Source organism: Dendrobates tinctorius, unplaced genomic scaffold (genome assembly GCF_039654945.1).
Source record: "Dendrobates tinctorius isolate UK_male_01 unplaced genomic scaffold, ASM3965494v1 ptg000063l, whole genome shotgun sequence".
Taxonomy (NCBI): Eukaryota; Metazoa; Chordata; class Amphibia; order Anura; family Dendrobatidae; genus Dendrobates; species Dendrobates tinctorius.
In genome coordinates this window covers 5,837,090-5,851,762 of record NW_027361731.1, presented here as the reverse complement: position 1 = coordinate 5,851,762, position 14,673 = coordinate 5,837,090, and the positions used below count along the sequence as shown (strand labels likewise).

Genomic DNA, 14,673 nt, shown 5'->3' with positions numbered 1-14,673 from the left:
TGGCTAGTTTTCTGACTGTTTCAGATAACATGATACATGATTTTAGTTTTTTTTTGTCTAGTCTCACTTGAATATAGGTCAATATTAAATAGTCTCCTGATGAGTCGTCTTTGGTGAGAACGATGAAACCCGTAGAAATGAGAGTCTTGGAGAGTGAGTATACGTCACATCACCACATATATACTGAGACGTGGCGAATATGTTTTTTCTATTTGTCACCTTCTGACTAACCTTCAGGGGGTTAATTATGGGTATAGTTTTACATTTGGAATTAATAAAGTTTAGTTTTATCCTTTTGTCAGCAAACATGAGGAATGACAAGAGACAACCCTTTTAAGAAGATCCAATCTTGGTTAAAACTATTCCAACATTATGAACTTAAAGGTTTCTCCCCTATGTGACATCTCTTATGTTTATTAACAGTTGATTTCCAAGTAAAATATTTCCCACATTAAGAAAATGAAAAAGGCTTCTCCTCTGTGTGAGTTCTCTGGTGACTAACAAGATGCTGTTTCCGGTTAAAACATTTTCCACATACTGAACAGGAAAACGGCTTCTCCCCTGTATGAATTCTCTGGTGACTAACAAGAGGTGATTTCTGGTTGAAACATTTCCCACATTCTGAACAGGAAAAAGGCTTCTGCCCTGTATGAATTCTCTGGTGACTAAAAAGATGTGATTTCTCGATGAAACATTTCCCACATTCTGAACAGGAAAAAGGCTTCTCCCCTGTGTGAGTTCTCTGATGACTAAAAAGATGTGATTTCTGGTTGAAACATTTCCCACATTCTGAACAGGAAAAAGGCTTCTCCCCTGTATGAGTTTTCTGGTGAGTAAAAAGATATGATTTCTGGTTGAAACATTTCCCACATTCTGAACAGGAAAAAGGCTTCTCTCCTGTATGAGTTCTCTGGTGAATAACAAAAGGTGATTTCTGGCTGAAAGATTTCCCACATTCTGAACATGAAAAAGGCTTCTCCCCTGTATGAATTTTCTGGTGACTAAAAAGATGTGATTTATGGTTGAAACATTTCCCACATTCTGAACAGGAAAAAGGCTTCTCCCCTGTGTGAGTTCTCTGGTGGTTAACAAGAACCGATTTTCGGATAAAATATTTCCCACATTCTGAACAGGAAAAAGGCTTCTCCCCTGTGTGAGTTTTCTGGTGACTAACAAGATGTGATTTAAGTGCAAAACATTTCTCACATTCTGAACAAGAAAAAGGCTTCTCCCCTGTGTGGATTCTCTGGTGCTTAACATAATCTGATTTGAAGTTAAAACATTTCCCACATTCTGAACAGGAAAAAGGCTTCTCTCCTGTGTGAATTCTCTGGTGTGCAACAAGATTCCATTTCCGGTTAAAACATTTCCCACATTCTGAACATGAAAATGACTTCTTTGCTTTAGGAGCAGTTTGTTTTTTAATGTCTCTTTTGTGACTTTGATTTTCCTTAGTGGTTAGTAATGAATCAGAAGATGGGACCTGTTTCATAGGATCAGATGACCGATCTTTGCTGTGAATGGATGATGATATATCTGGAGTAACAGCAATCACTCCAGTTGTATCTTGTAGGATCTCAAGATCATCAGATTTAAAAACTGAAGATGTCAGCTGTCCTTCTGATCTCCTGGTACAGTCATCTGCTAAGATAAACAATTATTTTTTAATAAAATATCCTCGAGTTTTATATTTTTGAATATTTCTACTTAAACTGTTCATAAAAATGGGAAGCTATGTAAAAAACTTTATTTACTCAGACAATGACAGTTCACAGTCTAATAGAAAACCTTGCTGGATGAACCAGTAGAGTGTGGTGATCCCGATCCTCTCCCCTGTCACATTTACTTTCCTTGCTTTGGAAACGCTAAATGTATTTTGGTCCTGCCAATAAAGCCTATTTGAGTCTGAGTTCAACTGTTAGTTCATTCTGCCTCCCAATTATCAAGTAAAAGGAAACCAATCAATGTTATGTAGGCGAAAATAATACCAAATTCTCATCTCACAAAAAACAAGTCCTCAGTCAGGTCCATCATCTGTCAATGGAAAAACAGAGGTTCCCACACTATTAGTGGCTGAAAGGCTGTTAAAAAGCAACAGGGTTTCTATAAACCAATCCTGCAAAATCCGCTCTCACTTCTGAGCCTTGCAGTGTGCTCACACAACATTTAGGATCCCTGTATGTATGAATTGGGGGGAAGGGGCATGTAAATATAATGAGTCGGGGGAGTGGGAGGTACATAGTGAGGGGCGTGGAGTATGCAGTGACTGGTAATGAATTGGCGGAGAGAGTACAGGTGCTAATTTATATATTTATTAGGTTGGGAAAGTGGCTATGTATAGCTAGAAGGGGCTCAGTGACGTATTATAATTTATATTTGGAATGGTGGGTTGCATAATAACCAATTATATATTAATGGTGGGTGCATATCTGTATTCAGATGTGTAGTGAAGAAGAAAGGAAAAAAGAGGGGAATGTGCTCTAGAGGCCGTGCCCTAGGTAACTGTGTTATTTTATGCAGAGATGAGTCCTGGCTGGAAGAATTGATGGCGGTCTGCGCTGCATGAATCTCACGATCACGTGTGTCAGGACGCAGATGATGCCGCAAGGCGAACCCATAACACACGTGACCCCGGATACACCGCCTCCAGTGGGGCGAATTTAAACAATAGAACGTGCAGGTGGATACGCCGCCTCCACCTGGCGAATTTAGGTATAACACGTTATAAATACAAATAATAAATAATAAAGGGGGAACCTGGGTAACTTTAACAATGGTGGGCCCTGCGATAGGGAATGGGGACATGGAGACCTCCTAAGCTCCCCTGAGCCAGTGTCCCTGCACTCCTAACATTCCCTATACAGGCTCCGAACCTGTCGCCGCACGCGAACCTTAACCCCTTGCTCGCCCTGACCCTAAACCCTCACTAGGGAATGGGTCGGTGCGGAGACTAATCCCACCACTGCACTAATAACAAACATGAGGAAAGAGACAATGCAGGGGGAACACCACTTAGCTTTGCGCTGTTGCGTGCGCTCCTAGCAACAGAGCCCACCACCTGCGTGCATCTTCTCCTCCACCCTGATCCATCACCATAACTGGATCCATCACCATCGTGCAGCCTGGGAGCAGAGTCCATCACCACTTGCAGCAGTCCAGTACACAGAGTCCCAAGATGAGTCCAGCCTCTGCCAAGAATCCAAGCAAGCTCGAGTCCAGTTCTCAGCAACCAAGTCGAGCATGCTGAGTGCAACCCTCTCTTCCTAGTCGCCACTCCTCTAAGCCATGCCCGCACTTCCCGCCGACACCATAAACTGCGACTCCACCAGGCCATGCCAGTCCTTCCTGCAGACACCATTAGCTGGCACTCGTTCTCTCTGGCTGACTGCGCAGGACTCCAGCTCCATCCTTCCACCAGGCTCTCCAACAACTCAGCAAGAAATATCACCAGCAGTGAGTGAACACCCTGAGACCCATTTATAGAGCCCCACACCTGAACCATAATTAAGAGCAACCTAACCTAAGGTGCAATACCACTAACCAGCACCGGGGACAGTCAAAACACCTTTGAACTTAACCAAAGTAAAAAAAGTTCACTTTGAGCTTTTAATACCGCCAGATCCAACACTGGATCATGACAGTACCCCCTCCTTAATGAGGGGCCTCTGGACCCTCAAGACCACCCCTCATTAGGGAAACACCTACAGCGGGGACGCCCAGACCCTGAGTTCACCCCACCATTCCGTGACACTTCAGGTTTATGACAAACACCGCTGGAATTGGCAATACATGTTCATTTTGGAGGCACCACTCATCTCCACAGCGCCGACCTGGGGAACGAGTTTATGTATGTGTATGTATGCTAAGAGCTGATCAGACTCCACAACACATTTCCAAGATGTTTTTTGGTGGACACCCATACATGCTCGTTCACACACAGGTCCGGACCTGAACGTTTATTGCACACATTCGTTTGTCATAATTTTGGTGAACTCACTCTGGACTCAACAGAGGCGTCCCCCTGTGTCACCACACTCACACCCCCACTATTCACCAAGGGACACCACCCTCCAACCCTTTCACCATGAGGACTGCGCCTCCAGGGTTGGTTAATGGCGAGGGTAGAGATTTGTCCCTACTCCCCCGCAGCACACCTGCTGCACACATCAGGAGGAGAAGGGGACCGGGAAATGGAGGAAATATACTCTCGCTGGTCGCCTCCACACGACCAGGAGGGCGGCTTCTTCGATGGTATGAAGATTTGGCGTAAAACCCCGCGGACTATCACACCAGTCAGCTCACCACAGGGGCGTACCCCCTTCACCTCGGGGAATACCAGGCAGCTCCGTGGGGCACCATTCCTCCCACCTGCCTGGGTGCGCCCCCCTGCATGAACCAGTCCTGCTCCCCAGCAGCGACTCTAGGGGGTTTTAGTACCATAGCCGCAGAAATATGGAGGAAAATATATACACTCGCTGGTCGCCTCCACACGACCAGGAGGGGCGGCATCGAAGATTTGGCATGAGCCCCACGGACTATTCACCAATCTGCTCACTACAGGGACGTACCCCTTCACCTCAGGGAATACCAGGCAGCTCCGTGGGGCACCATTCCTCCCACCTGCCTGGGTGCGTCCCCTGTAAGAGCAAGTCCCGCTCCCCAGCAGCGACTATACACCTAGTCTGCTCACCACAGGGATGTACCCTCCAATTTCTGATACAGACCCATCATAATATTTTCTTCAAGTGATTTTCTAAATTGTCAGAACATTCTATGTACGCTGTCATTTGGCTTTGTAGTTTACAGACCTGGGCAGGTAACGGTGAGCGTCTTCTAATCCCAGGGGGTAGATGGATCCTCCAGGTGGCAAGTTCTATAGAAAAGGGCTTTCAATGCCCAAAGTCGTTTGAACAGTTTTGGGTGAGGAGAATGTTGTGGTCTAGAGGCAAAATGGTGATCATGGTAATACGGCCGGACTACACCAACGATATAGCAGCCACAGCCGGTGACTGAGAAGAATCTGTGACTTCTCTGCATTTAGTGGTTACCACTCACCTGGGTAGTCATATGTAGGAATCTCCTCTTTACACCGCTCATCACCTCTCACATATGTCTCTGTAGCATTAATATGGGTCATATCTTCACCCTGAAACAAATATTATGAAAGTCACGTACAGATGGAGAAGTCCCATCTATGATCAGCTCTAATCCTGCCATCTCCACCGCTCTCATTACACAAGTATAAAACATATAATACTGGTGGATAAAACAAGACTGAGCACAAGACCTTCACAGCCGTCTACACATCATAGGGGAGATCTCATGACACCTTCTCTCCATCTACCTGATGATCCTGAGGAACATAGGGATCTTCTTGTTTACAGTCCTGTGAAAGAAGAGAACGGGGACATCTCTCTGGTGTCCTCTTACTGGATAGATCTGGAGTAAACACATACAGAGACTGAATTCATTCTTTATATACAGATAATTATAGACCGAGTGTATTTAGTCCTGTCTCTTACCTGGTGATGTGAGAGGCTGGGGAACCACCATTATGACGTTCTTGTACAGATCTCTGTGTCCTTCTAAATACTCCCACTCCTCCATGGAGAAATAGACAGCGATATCCTGACACCTTATAGGAACCTGACACATACAATGATACTGTCATCCCCCGATCCCTCCATAGCGTTACTGTGTAATGTCCCAACATTCCCAGCTGTGTCACCTCTCCAGTCAGCAGCTCAATCATCTTGTAGGTGAGTTCTAGGATCTTCTGGTCATTGATGTCCTCATGTATCAGGAGGTGAGGTGGAGGCCCTGTGATTGGGCTCAAGGGTCTTTCCCATCCCTCAGACACAGGGCCCTGACAGCGCTCACTAGAGGTCTTCTTCATCACTGTGTAATCCTGGTTATAGAGAGACACATTAATAAATCTCACTACAGACATTTCCAGAGTCCTCACCTCTCCAGTTCTGTCCATCTGTTATTCCCATAGATAAGAATGATGTAATGTGACGTCATCAGGATCTCTCACCTCTCCAGTAAGCCGGAAGAGGATCTCTACGGTGAGGTGTAACATTTTCTCTGCCATCTTTTCTCTGTCCATATCTATCTTTGATGGGTAAATCAGGAAAATTCTCTTTTGTAGAAGGTCTTCACTGAGAGGATCCAATATTGTAGAGATCTGAATGAGAAGATGAGCCGATGTAACATCATAAAAATCTTGTGTAATACAATAACTGGGGATAATAAGGGAAACAAAAGAGGAAATTATTTTACAGTATTTAGTTTTCTTCTTTACATCTACTAATAAAACCTATATATTTAGGCCACAGACAACAAGCAGTTTCTCCCTCGGAGTCGGCAGCTGAATACGTTTCTCATAGACTCATCTTCCATAACGCTAATTCTCGCCTCATTTACCGACACTGGAATCGACATTAGCAATACTGCAGGAGATATTCATTACACGTGACAGGAGAAATAACTACTTCATGATGAGGACGACATCTTCATCTTCTACTACGGCTCTAGAAACATATTTGTCCAGAGTCCGTCACTGACTCCATCCCCACCAGCCGTCTATATGAAGGTTTCCCGTCTTCCCTGCACTGTAATCTTCAATCATGTTAGATCTTATGTCTGATTCACACACAGAAGTTTGAGGCTTTTATAAAAGATTTTTTGTAAGAACATCAAGACAGAAGTTATTTGCTGCCAATGTCTCCATGTAATCTTCCATATATTACATGAAAAACACCCCCAAAAAAGTGTGAAATATTCCTAAAATAATTATAGTGAAGTGTTGAGGCACCAAATAGAAAGTTTTTACCCAGTATATGAACACATTGAACCAATGTTACAACCTCCACTATATTAAATCTTCAGGGTGACTATTTATAATCAAGACAATGGAATGAAGAAAATCAGCACTCACCCCTTTTGGAAGATACTTCAGTCCTTTTTAATTTATTTGATTCAGGACAATGACAAAAAGTGCAACAGTGCTAGCAGTGTTGCGGCAGGTGCAGTGATTTCCAAAAGAAAAAAAAATATATGACGGACAAACGTTTTGGACTTACTTTGCTCTTCTACTGGTCCGTGTTCCACTGGTCTAAGAATATGGACCAGTAGAAGGACTGAAGTATCTTCTAAAAGGGGTGAGTGCTGACTTTCTCCATTCCGTTATCTTGATTACAAAAATAAAATTGAGGATGGTGGTACTGTGGGAACATTATACAGTGTGTGGGGGCAAAAAAGGGGCACCGTACTATGAGAGTAATAAATGTGTCATGATCCAGACTGGGTTTTGAGTCCTGTCTTCCTTTCTCCCGGTCTGGTCATATCAGGGGTCAACTTTCTCTGTCTCGTTCAGGTGTCAGCTCTGCTATTTCTCTGCACTGCATCCTGCAGGGAGTGTCAGTTATATTTTCTGCCTACGGCATGAGTAGCGGACTCTGGTGATACCCCGATTTGTCCTGCTGTGTTTAGCTGACTTTGCCCGTGTCTGTTCCTTTCTCTCTTCCTGCCCCGACTCAGTGTTTCCCTTAGTGTTTGGATTTCCCTGTACTGGACTCTGCTTTGGCTAAGTCCTGATCCTGTCTCTTGCTTCTTGTACATCTGCTTCTGACCGGTACTTACCTTTTGGCGCCCCTCAGACTCTGTGTTTGGTGTAAACCTTGGTACTTCGCTTCTCTCTGGTATCGACCCGGCTTGTTTGACTATTTTGCTGCCACCTGGTGGTAACCTCACTGCAGTGCTGCTGGTCAGCTCTGAGTAGAATTGCAGTCCTCCCTCCACTTTGCTGCCATCTAGTGGAGTTTGCATTTACCTGCAGAGCTGCAGCATGACATTATAACTGACCATAGACAGTTTTTTTTCTTTGTTCCTCTCTTTATGAATGCACTTCATACTCTGGCGCATCAGATGTCTAATCTGACTCAAATGTTGCAGGACTTGTCTGTGGAACATAGAGCCCTGGCCACTTCCTATAATCAACTCCAGAGGGAACTTTCTGAGACAGTAAAGTCTTTTCAGGGTTCGACTACATAATCAGCCTGTAAGCACTTGGAACCCATAGATGTCTTGCTACACTCTCCTGAACATACGGTCAGGCTCCTAGATACTTTCTCCAGGGAAAAGGAGAAGTTCCATACATTCAGGGAGAATTGTAGGCTGCTTTTCCCCTTAGACCCCAATCCTCTGTTGATGTGAGTCAACGGGTGGGGATAATCATTTTGTTATTCCGGGAGGGTCCTCAAACATGGTTTTTTTCTTTACCTGCTACTGCCCTAGAATGTGTGCCTGTGGATAGGTTCTTTGAGGCTTTAGGACTAATTTTTGATGAACCGGGTCAGGGTGGCAGAGGACACAGTCATGGGTCTCTCCCAGGGTAAACTTATTGCCGAATGGTATTGCTCAGAGTTTAGAAGGTCGTCGACCGATGTGACCTGGAATGACTCTGCGCTAAGATGTCTGTTCAGGAGGGGTCCTGTCGGATCATCTTAAGGAAGATCTGGCTCTCCATCCCCCACCCAGTTCTTTGGAGGAGGCCATGACTCAGGCCATTCATATGGATCGGAGATTGTGGAAGACAGGAGTAATCCAGCGAGAGGTTTCAGTATACTCTGTTAAGTCCGAGGTGATGCCATATATGGAACCTATGGAGGTTGGGGCCATTAACCTCAAGGAGAAGGCGAGAAAGCGGCGATGCGAAAGGAGACTATTCTATTGTGGAAACCCGGGACATTGGAAGAAGGACTGCCCCTCTTGCCCACCGACTAACAAACTGCCGAGTCTGGGTGATTTTCGAGGAGGTCACCCGGACTCTCAGGTACCTTTTTCCACAATTCAAAAGATTTTGTTGGAGGTGGAACTTGTTGTGGGGATTGTTACACACCCACTTCAGCTTTTATGGACTGTGGGTCATCCATGAACTTCATTGACTCAAGCTTGGTGTCCTAGTGTAACAGAGACAGTTAGGCTTGAAACCCCAATTCATATCATTGCCATTGATAAAACACCGCTGGTTAGGAATATTGTTAAACTTGTCTCAGAGGAGTTCCTCCTCAAGGTGGGTTCCTTGCATCAGAAACACATTTCATGCCATGTTCTGGATAATCTTCCAGCGGGACTGGTGTTGGGATTCCCCTGGTTACAGCTGCACAATCCTGTTATTGACTGAGAATCTCGGGATATTGTGAAATGGGGTCCTAATTGTTCAAAGGGTTGTCTTTCTGCTGTGCTGGTGTTGTCCGTTAATCTGGATGGTATTCCGGAGCACTTGAAAGATTTTAAGGATGTGTATTCTGAAAAAGAGGCTGAGACCTTGCCCCCACATTACCCCTATGATTGAACTATTAATCTCATTCCAGGTGCTAAATTGCCCAATGCCCATCTGTACAATCTTTCCGGCCCGAAACGTACCGCTATGAAAGAGTATGTCTCAGAAAGTTTACATAAAAGGTCACATCCATCTCTCTGTCTCCCCTGTGGCTGCTGGATTCTTTTTTGTAAAAAAAAAAAAAAAAAAAAAAAAAAAAAAAAAAGAAGATGAAGATGGTGGTTTACGTCCTTGCCTCGATTTTCGCGAACTTAATAAAATTACTACCCCCTCCCTGATCTTTACAACCAATTATCTGGGGCTAAGTGGTATTCCAAGTTGGACCTCATGGGAGAGTAATCTTATCGGTATTCGGTAGGGGGAAAAGAGGAAAATAGCATTCCTCATCTCTGAGGGTTTGTTTGAAAATTTGGTTATGCCCTTTGATCTCATGAATGCGCCAGCAGTTTTTCAGAATTTCATTAATGATGTATTTTCTGACTTCATTGGATGCTTTATGGTGGTATATTTAGATGACATTCTTGTATTTTCATCTGACAAAGAATCTCACATGGGTTATCTACGTGCAGTTCTTCAGAGGTTACGGGAGAACTCTCTGTTCGCTAAACCTGAGAAGTGATAATTTTTTGTCCAAGAGCTGTCTTTTCTTGGGTTCATCCTGTGTGCCAAGGGGTTTTGTATGGACCCTGGAAAGGTACAGGCCATTGTTGATTGGGTGCAACCCAGAGACCTTAAAGGTCTTCAGCGTTTCTTGGGTTTTGCCAATTACTATTTCATATTTATTAAGGGGTTTTCTAAGGTTGTCAACCCTCTCACTGATCTCACTCGTAAGGGGGGTGATCTTAGAGACTGGTCACCCCCGGCAGTTGTGGCCTTTTCTACATTGAAAAAATGTTTTATGTCTGCTCCTGTATTGGTCCAGCCCGATCCATCTGAACCATTCATTGTTGAGGAGGACGCATCGGAGGTGGTAGTGGGAGAGGTGCTGTCTCAGGGACTGATCACTTTGACCAATTTAAAACTTTGTGCTATTTTCTCCAAGAAATTTTCTCCTGCTGAGAGAAATTACAATGTCAAGAATCTGGAGTTATTGGCCATAAAACTGGCTTTTGAAGAATGGAGGCACTTTTTGGAGGGGACTACTCATTGGATCACGGTGATTACAGACCACAAGAACCTGTCTTACATTAAGTCTGCCTAACGTTTGACCCCTAGACAGGCGAGGTGGTCACTTTTTTTTCACGTTTTTATTTTTCCATCACCTTTCGGCCTGGTTCCAAGAATGACAAGGCTGATGCCTTATCTCGCAGCCTGGAGCCGATATCTCCTCCTGAACCTCCTTCCTCCATTCTTCAGCATGAGGTGGTCGTTGCTGGGGTGTCCTTCGAATTGGAGCGGGATATTCATGAGGCTCAGGGACTTGCTCCTCCGTCATTGCTTAATAACAAGCTCTTCGCTCCTGTTAAGTATCAGTTGAGGGTGCTCTGAGAGTTCCTCGACTCTGCTTTCTGTGGGCACCTTGGAGTCTTGGCCACTCGGAGAGCTATTGCTAGACTGTTCTGGTGTTCCTCCATGTCTTCTGACATCGCCATGTTTGTGTCTACTTGTGCTACATGTGTAAGTGTTACAGTCTCCCATAACAGGCCGGGGAATTGGTACCATTGCCATTGTCAATTCCGGATAGACCTTGGACTCGTTTGTCCATGGATTTTATCACTGATCTCCCTCCTTCCAATGGCAAAACTGTGGTCTGTGTAGTGGTTGACAGATTTAGTAAACAGGCGCATTTTGTACCTTTGGCAGGACAGCCTAACGCAGAAACACTATCCAAGTTGTTTATTGAGCACGTTGTGTGGTTGCATGGCGTGCCTCTGAATTTGGTGTCTGATAGAGGGGTGCAATTTGTATCCAAATTCTGGAGGGCATTTTGTAAGAGATTGGATATTAACTTGACCTTCTCCTCAGCCTACCATCCCGAAACCACTTGTCAGACCTAGAGGACCAACCAGTCACTTGAAAAGATATTGCGGTGTCTTGCCACATCTCAGCAGGATGATTGGTGTTCCTCATTGCCCGTGGCTGAGTTCACATTTAATAAACAGGTTAATCAGTGCACTGGCATTTCTCCGTTTTCACCCCCATTTTGTTGAATTTTCCAGGCTGGATTCAGGGTGTCCAGGGTCTGATTCGGCGGTTCAATGGGTGGGGGAGGTGTGGAGGGAGATCTAGAAGAACATTGGGGTGGCTCAGGGCAAACAGAAACATTTTGCTGATAAGCAACTATCTGTAGGACCTAAATTTCTGTTAGGAGATAAAGTGTGGTTGTCTACCAGAAACAAGTTTATTGGTCCTTACGAGATCATTAATGGTGTCAATCCAGTTGCCTTTCGCTTATGCTTACCTCTGTCGCTTCGGATTCCCAACGTGTTCCATAAGTCCCTTTTAAGTCATTTGTACCTTCCTCGGCTGGGTCTCCATCCCCACCGCCTCCTGTCACTGTGGAGGTCAAAGTTGAACGGATTGTTGATTCTCGCATTGTTTTACAGTTCGCTTCAGTACTTGGTATATTGGAGGGGTTACGGTCCTGAGGATCGATCTTGGGTCCGGGAGCGATTAGTCCATGCTGATCGGTTGGTTCGAGCTTTTCATGCACGTTATCTTGTGAAACCTGGGGGTCCGGTGGCACCCCCTTGAGAGGAGGGTACTGTCATGATCCAGACCAGGTTTTGAGTCCTGTCTTCCCCACTCCCGGTCATGTCAGGAGTTAACTTTTCTCTACTTCGTTCTGGTGTCAGGTCTGCTATTTCTCTTCGCTGCATCCTGCAGGCAGTGTCAGTTATATTTTCTGTCTATGGCGTGAGTAGCTAAGGTCTCTTTCATACATCAGTTTTTACCTTCAGTCACAATCCGTCTTTTTTTAGAAAAAAAGCGGATACAGTGAATGATGCCACTCGATCCGCTTTTTTCTCATAGACTTGTATTGGCGACGGATGGCCGTCCGTTTCATCTGTCGTTTGACGGATCCATCGTAAATTCTCGGTCGGCCGGAGACAATGGACAAAGTAACATTTTTTGTGTATGTCGAAAAGTCGGACAGTGACGGATCCAGAGCCGTCTGTTGTTGGCTATAATGGAAACCTGTGGGCGCAGGATCCGTCGCTGTCAAAAGACAGAATCCAGCGACGGATTCTGTTTTTTAAAACTGAGCATGCCCGGAATAATTTCTCTCTTTAATTTAACCCCTACAGCTGCTTTTTCCATTCTAGCACAAAAAAAAAAATCTGTCTCTCTCTCTAGAATTCTGTTCCTTTAAAACTACTACAGCTGCTGCTTCAACGGATCCGTCAAAAACACGAGTGCGGTGCATCAGTATTTTACAATCTGCACAGGATCCACTTTGACGGATTGTGACTGATTCTAAAAAACTGATGTGTGAAAGAGGCCTAACTCTGGTTATACCCTGATTTGTCCTGCTTTGTTTAGCTGACTTTGCCCATGTCTGTTCCTTTCTCTCTTCCTGCCCCAACTCAAATTAACCCCCCTGAATGTCACCCTGTCATAGGGGTGAGTGGGAAAATTGTGTGGGAATTGATGCACCCACTGCTGGATAAGGGTTATCACCTCTACATTGATAACTTTCATACCAGCATCCCCCTCTTCAAGACCCTCTCTGCCAGAGGTACAGTTGCCTGCGGCGCCATGTGAAAAAAATCAGAGAGGTCTCACTAAGCCACTAATTGGGCAAACGCAGAAAAAAAGGGTAAAAGCCGAGTCCAATGCAACGACAACATGCTGGTGGTCAAGTATAAGTGTTACAAGCACGCCGCTAGGTTCAAATAGGGGCGGGACAGGTTTCATGAATTCTCTGGAACTCTGGGGGACCCATTACACAGGGCAGGACCGGTTTTAGGCAAAGTGGGGCCCTAGGCAAAGTTTAAAATGGGGCTCCAAATGTTAACATATTGCACATCACACATAAGCATTTCGGTTTTATTTACATGCGCTAAGTTCAGGACGCTAAATGAGTGTGATCGACAAAATTGAAGTCGTTCAACACTTGTTTCCCGGCCTCTTTCCACCGTCTGAGAAAGAATGATGGGGACAGAGCGATCACTAATGGATCACTAACAGATATACAGTATCATGTTATCAGCAGCATATCTACAGTTTACACCCCATAGTCCTCCATATAATATAATGTCCCCCATAGTTCTCCATATAGTATAATACACTCCTCATAGTCCTCCATATAATATAACACACTCCTCAGTCCTCCATATAGTGTAATACACTTCCCATCATCCTCCATATAGTATAATACACTCCTCAGTCCTCCATATAGTATAATACACTCCCCATAGTCCTACATATAGTATAATACACTCCTCAGTCCTCCATATAGTATAATACATTCCTCATAGTTCTCCATATAGTATAATGCACCGCCAGTCATTCATGTAGTACAATTCAAAGTAATTCTCTGTGTAAGTGTGCTTGCGTAGCCCATTCACTATCTCCATCCATCCTTCACTCCCTCAAGATGGCTGGACCTTCATTGTAAATACACCATTGTAAATTCACCCCTATACTCTGTATCTCCCCCACCTCATTGTAGATTGTAAGCTCTCACGAGCAGGGTCGTCTCATTTCGTCTTATTTTGCTTCAATTATTGTATTGTTAACGTTGTTACTTATGACTTGTGTTTTGAAACTGTTAAACTGTAAAGCGCTGCGGAATATGTTGGCGCTATATAAAGATTATTATTATTATTATTATTATTATTCACATCCCATAGTATAATGCACCCCATAGTTCTTCATATAATGTATTCGCCATAGTCCTCAATACAGTATAATGCAGCCCACATATAGTATAATGCAGCCACCCCATAGAGCATAATGCAGCCACCCCACAGAGTATAATGCAGCCCCGCCATACAACATAATGTAACCCCCCATAGAATATAATGCAGCCCTTCTCTTATAGTATAATGCAGCTACCCCAGAGTACAATGCAGCCACTCCACAGAATATAATGTAACTCCCATAGAATATAATGCAGCCCCCCATATAGTATAACGTAGCCCCTCCATAGAATATAGGGCAACCCCCTCATAGGATATAATGCAGCCCCTTATATAGTATAATGTACCCCCTCCATAGAATACAATGTAGCCCTCATCATATAGTATAATGCAGCCTCCATAGAATATAATGTAGCCCCCTCATAGTATAATGAAGCCTCCATACAATATAATCTAGCCCCTCATAGAATATAATGCAGACTCCCATGGAATAAATGTAGCCTCCTCATATAGTATAATGTA

General features: G+C 44.4%; 1 protein-coding gene across 2 annotated transcripts in view; it reads right to left on the bottom strand.

The window, feature by feature from the left end:
* Nucleotides 1-341: 341 nt before the first annotated feature.
* The window catches only part of LOC141094283 (uncharacterized), a 28,121-nt gene continuing 13,789 nt past the window's right edge, over nt 342-14,673 (bottom strand). Inside the window, exons 2-7 of one of the 2 annotated variants that reach the window (XM_073580119.1) lie at nt 6,038-6,187; nt 5,729-5,908; nt 5,523-5,646; nt 5,345-5,439; nt 5,056-5,146; nt 342-1,644 (exon numbers count right to left, since the gene is read on the bottom strand). In XM_073580119.1, coding sequence (XP_073436220.1) covers nt 452-1,644; nt 5,056-5,146; nt 5,345-5,439; nt 5,523-5,646; nt 5,729-5,908; nt 6,038-6,109 — 1,755 coding nt within the window. In that variant the 5' untranslated portion in view covers nt 6,110-6,187 and the 3' untranslated portion in view covers nt 342-451. The remainder of the gene's footprint in view (nt 1,645-5,055; nt 5,147-5,344; nt 5,440-5,522; nt 5,647-5,728; nt 5,909-6,037; nt 6,188-14,673) is intronic. The other variant, XM_073580120.1, reaches the window with a different exon arrangement.